Here is a 6,000-nt window from a genome sequence, read left to right as displayed (position 1 = left end):
GGCTTTTCAAGCAGGAGATGTCCAGAGATGGTTGGCCTTGCCTGCCTCTATGCCATGCCTCTGACATTGGTTGGTGGTCTCCCATCCAAATACTGACCAGGGCTGACCGTGCTTATTTGATGAGCTCAGGCTATCCTGAGCTATCCTTGCTGCCTCTGTTTCCTGGTTCTCCATAGAGTCTTGCAGGGACTGTGAAGCTTATGGTCTGAATGGATCTGACTTGCTAAGTATACCCCCACCCAAATCTATTATAGCCTCTCCCTGGCAAACAGTGGAGGTGGTGGAAGTGCTATCAAGCAGCAGCCTCATATGGTTTTCAAAGCAAGAGACAGCTAGAGCTGGAGAGCCAAACAGGGCTGACCCTCTGACCCTGCTTAGCTTCCAAGATCTGATCAAACTGGGCTAGCCTGGACCATCCAGGCCAGAGCCTCTGCCCTTGCCTGCCTCAGTGTCGCGCCCCTGGACTTCCTTGGTGGTCTCCCATCCAAGTACTAATCAGGGCTGACTCTGCTTGGCTTCTGAGATCTCAACAGATGAAGCTAGCTTGGGCTATTCAGCTCTGGAAACAGGGAACTGGCAGGTCTGACTGGCAGCTATTTTCTGTGGGAACTGGCAGGTCTGACTGGCAGCCATTTTCAGTTTGCTTGTCTGAGAGTGAAAGTAAGTCTGCCACGAGGTTCCAGAGAACCAAGATGGCCACCACCATCTCCCCCGCCCTCTTATGGCCTTCCCTGGGCTTTCTAGCTCCGTCTGTTCCATGGGAACTTTTCCTCTGAAGGGGAAAAAGGAGGGGGGGAAGGGCTCTTTAATCCACTCCAGGTTGGGGAGGTTGGAAGCCCCAGGAAACACTTTCCTCTTCATCCTCCCTGAATAGCTTGGGGGTTTTCCCCAGTCTACCACCCTGCCCTCCTTTGCCTCCAGTCTAGGCTTTTTGGCCCCGTAAGAGCTTACCATGATTCTGGCAAGGGCTAGAGGCTCCCAACTTTTCTGTTCCACCGCACACCAGGTCCTCATTCCTGGATTGCTGCGCTCTACAGAGCACCTGTGAAACATGTCCTGCTCAAGCAGCAGGGCCAGTAAGACTGGGATGTTCTCAGGGGACAGGCCCCTCTCCTTCCTAGATTGATCTGAGGAAACTGACCCTGTTTCAGAGGAGGAGCCTATTCCCAAGAGTAAGGACTGCCCCACTCCCAGGACCACCAGAGAAGCAACTGCTCCTGGGAAGAGGCTGCAGAAGAAGAGGATCGGGTTTGATCTAGCTTGGATCCCACAGTTGTAGGGGATGACCTCTTCGGCAGAGACAGCTTAGACCAGACTGATGAGGTCCTTGACCCCGGAGGGTTCGAGGAAGCCAAAGTCATGGCTTTCTGGGTTGGACATTCGGTAGCTGGAACCAACGTGGCTGGGGCTGACGCTGAGAGTACTTTTCCCCAAAGTGCCGCCTTGAGGCGGGAGGCTCTGTCCAATTGAGCCTTTACTGTGAATGTTTGGCATATCTAGCAGGCTGCCACACTGTGTGCCTCACCCAGGAATATCAGGCAATTGTCATGATCATCTGTCATGATCTGTGCAGGACTGGGAACAGGGCCTAGTGCGGCCTGGTCCCAGGAGAGACCTGCATGGCAATGATCAGTCCCCATAAGGCTTCACAACGGGCTATAGCCAATCAGAGAGGGAGATTCTGTGAGGAGACTGTTGAACTGTGTGAGAAGAGTCAGGCTTAGCTGTTAACTGAGGAAAAACAGGGTGTTCTTTCAGGTCTCTCTCTGCGGCCTGCTCTCACTGTGGGGACAGGCTGGTCTGGGAGAGAGGAAGATCTCCACTGGGCTCAGCGTGAGTGCTAGGCAGGCTGGGGCCTGGAAGTAGAACAGGTAGCTGCGTTAGATTATGTTTATTTTTCCTTTCACACTGCTATACCCTTTTTAAGCACCTTGCCTTGTCATGTTTTCCCTGCCCCACTGTTGTTTTTAATAAACCCTTTCTGTTTAATTATTGTCTCTGCCTGGATCAATCACGCCTGTGTGTTCTTGGCTGAAAAGGGGGCATTTTGTATGTGCTTGAGAGGGTACCCTGGGCCTTCTCAACAGGGACCATAAGTCCAGGGTGGTGGCAGCGGAAGGAGGAGACCCCCTGGGGTCATGACATCATTGCTCTGGGGGATCTTATTGCCGCATTGAGCGCACTTCTTGCAAACGGCCTTAACAGGATGGTCCTGCCAGGGAGGACAAGAATTCAAGTGGCTGGCTGAGTTAATGTGAGTTAGCTCACAGTTTTTTAGCTTCTGGCTCACACATTTTGGTCTTAGCTCAGGAAGGATGTCTTAGCTCAGAAGGTATCCAGAGCAAACTAATTTATGCAGTAGCCAAATCCCCTGCTTACAACTTTAATGCCAGTAGCTCACAAAGTCATGCAAATGTTTTCCTTTTGTAAAAAGCACAGACCAGGCAGCTGGTTTTACAAAAGAAAAACCTCAGCTGGTATAATACTTTGTGTACCAGATGTGTACCAGACCTGTTATTGCCAGTCTTGTGCTGGTTTGGGGTTTGGGGCAAGTTTGGGGCAAGTACCAATTGCCCCCCACTCAGTGGATACCTGCCCTACACAAAGTATCTTCCTGAAGAGCTTAACATCCTTTTGGAAAAGTACTGCCCAGGCAACTAAACTACATGGACTGCATACATTCTATACTGAACAAAATGGCATGAATTCTAGCATTCTATTGTCTGTAGTAGATGCTGCAAATTCTATTATAGTAAAAACACAGGGAAACACTTGGTTTATATCATCAGTCAAAGAATGTTTTATTCCAAGCCTGATCACACTTTGTTACAAACGTGTCAAAAATGGTTAACACACAAGATCTGCCACATTTCTTCTAACTTCTATTTTTCCAAACAAGGGATGTAAGACACTCAGCCTTTCACTTGCATGATTTTTGTACACAATGGCAACAATTTCAATATACCAGTCTCACTATGAGGTACTTTACTATTTGTAAGCCCTCATTATAAATTTTGCCACTCTGCCATAATTAGTGCAACAATCTAGCATATTTCTAGTTGCTGAGGTATAGTATAGATAAATCTCTCTTTTATCACCAAAATGAATTTCTGCTCCTCCTTGACAATACCTTCACTTAGTCTCCATTCAAGCAACTAAAATATTTTAGTTTTGAAAACTATTGAACATTTTTTAAAATGAAGACTCCTCTTTTACCATTACACACCTCCTGCTGTGCTTTTTTTCTTAAAATATATTCTGTGCAAAATTTAGTTCTGTGTAGGTCTATACCGTATTCAGAAAAAAATATAAAATATACTTTATTCCTAAACACAACTCCATCATCAGACAATAGAAGAAGAAGAACAGATCACAGAGCCAAAGATTTTTACATGATAAACTAAACACAGCATGTTCTTAAAGCTCCAGTAATACATTCCTTGGAGGAAAAAATAGAATGCACTTTGGTCATTATTAAACGTTAGTACAACAACAAATAAAATACAAAATGTTTATGTTGCTTTATATATAAAAATACGTTATACCACAGAATTAAGGATTTCTCTCAATAATTCTGAAAGTCTGATGTTAAACCTTTTTTTTTTTTTAATCAGCATGCTGTTTTCTGCTGTTACAGTCCACAAAATAGATTTGGAGACTGGTAAACACAATGTACATTCCCCAATGCAGAATATTCTGTATGATAATATTGTCCCTTTTATCATAACTTCCTCTTATGATTTTACAGGGTAGCACGAACTAGTTAGAGTAAAAGGATTTTCAGCTTGACCTTATTAAACATAAACTGATACTGTTTCACAGAACAGTGATACCACAACATACCTAAACCAGATCTGTCTATGCAGATGCAGTGACCCTAATCAAGATCCTCCTGTGGACTGTAAAGCACACAGAGCTACCGTTCATGTGGGCAACCACACTCATATCAATGGAAAGGCAGCTTGGTGTCTACATATCTTTCTGCATGTAAAGCTGACCACACTATTGAAATGAATGAGACAACTCAAATGTGCACAAGGATGCTCTGAATGTACACAGTAAGCATTTGATGCATCACAGCACCACATCTCTACATCAAGGTGACTCTCTCTGCAGGCATTATTAGAGTTCAAACTAAGCAATTAACTAAATAACTAAAAATTAGTTACTTATTAGAAAGGACAGCACTAGCTACTATTACCTATAATTGCTAAAAAAAATTAAAACAACATTAGTATCAAATGGCATCTGGGTACAACTGGGTCTCATTCCTTGAAAGCATTTTCTCCCATCCATAGAAATCAACAAGGCTAAACTAGAAAGTTAGGATCACAATGTAGCAGTCTGAACCTGTGTTTATTGAGAAGTAAGTCCACCAAGTTAAATACGGTTACTCTGAAGTGCAGACAGGATTGTAATCTGGAAATCCAAGAATGTTTCCTTCTATTAATATCAGCCACACTTGTTCCTGAACAAGTTTAGGATTTAATCTTTAAAAAGAGCTATAATTTCATACACATAATTGTTATTTTCAATGTGTGGTATAAGTCACATATACTACGATGTACAGCAACTATCTTGAGCATACATAATGTCTCTGTCTCTCTCAAAGTCTAAATATCCATCCTTCAGAGGTAACACTATTGCACCACAGTTCACCATAATATATTCCATTTAGTATATATAAAGATCATTATTAAAAGTAACAATAAAAGTGCAGATGTTGAGCGTCACAGCCAAAGCTGTGCAAACAGCCCAGTGTTTCAAATAAATACTATAGCTATTTTTTATCAAAATATCTTACAGCATGGTAACAGTTTATCGTTATTGCTCTAATAAAAATGTTATAAAAGAGCACTTGTTGACCTGCTACGTAATACCTTACTAATATTCAGTGAAGTTTTAACTTCAGCTCAGTATTTTAGAATCCAGGAATCACATCAGTAACAACACCTGCTGGCTCTAGGACACATACTTACATACATATATAAATAAATTTCAGTTACCTGGCCTACTGCATTGTTATTACAGTAAATGTCACTTTCTACTGTAACCAACAATATGCTGGTGCTCTGATACTACCCCAAAAGGGTGGTTCACAATGAAATGTTCTAAACATTTTATAGTATGTATTCAGTATAATGACTTCAGCATGACATTGTTGTAATGAGAACTTCAGAAGTATAAAAGCCTCACATCGGGATCCATTCTAAGGGGGGGGAAATGAAGCACATTTGATCAGTTTCGAATGACCAATACCTGGATACCCATTTTGACCCTTTCAAAGCACATCAGTGTTTCAAAATAAAATACAATGTCAGCTAAAACAGTTTACAAAATTGAAAAGGTAAAATAAATACAGAGATTGCACAAAACAGTCATATGTAAACACCTCAAATTTTCAAACAATATCCTTAAAGAGAGCATGACATCTGAACACAGAATCAGCAAATGCTCTGAGGCAGCTGAGTCAATCGGTTCTCTTTTGCAGAGGATTGTGTCTGGTTCCTTTTTTTGCAAAATGTCAGGATTTAATCTTCCAGAGCTGAAAGTTGAGAAAGCACAAAAATTAGTTCAGGTCTTAAGTCCAACTGCAGCTTTGCTATTTGTATTTTATTGGTAGAACTCCCTCCTCCATGCTAGGATAGTGCACAAAGAGGTAATTTCACAGCAATAAACCCAACACAAACTAAGTTTTAACAGCTTTAAACAGAGATCAAAAAGGGTCTCAAAACCACAAACATTGTTGTATAACCACAATTACTTTGCCATAGTGGTCAGAACTATAGCAGTACTAATCCACCTCTCTCTCTCCCCCCATTTCTTGCATCAAGGGCTGCATCCCTCTGCTTGGTGAAACACGGTTTCTAGTTGCACTTATGCCCTCCCTCACTCCCCCTCTGTGTCTTGTGCAAAGTCTTTTCTTGATTTGAGGGGGGTGGGAAACCAAATTTTTGCTTGGGTGACCATATCCAGACATCACTGCAAACTGGATTCAGG

General features: G+C 42.5%; 1 protein-coding gene across 3 annotated transcripts in view; it reads right to left on the bottom strand.

Moving 5' to 3' along the window:
• Positions 1-4,041: 4,041 nt before the first annotated feature.
• The window catches only part of PHTF2 (putative homeodomain transcription factor 2), a 144,857-nt gene continuing 142,898 nt past the window's right edge, over positions 4,042-6,000 (bottom strand). For all 3 annotated transcript variants that reach the window (XM_015415078.1, XM_015415080.1, XM_015415079.1), the window contains one exon: positions 4,042-5,545. In XM_015415078.1, coding sequence (XP_015270564.1) covers positions 5,525-5,545 — 21 coding nt within the window. In that variant the 3' untranslated portion in view covers positions 4,042-5,524. The remainder of the gene's footprint in view (positions 5,546-6,000) is intronic.

Source organism: Gekko japonicus, unplaced genomic scaffold, assembly GCF_001447785.1.
Source record: "Gekko japonicus isolate JY-2015 unplaced genomic scaffold, Gekko_japonicus_V1.1 scaffold5, whole genome shotgun sequence".
Classification (NCBI taxonomy): Eukaryota; Metazoa; Chordata; class Lepidosauria; order Squamata; family Gekkonidae; genus Gekko; species Gekko japonicus.
This window is presented reverse-complemented; position numbering and strand designations above follow the sequence as displayed.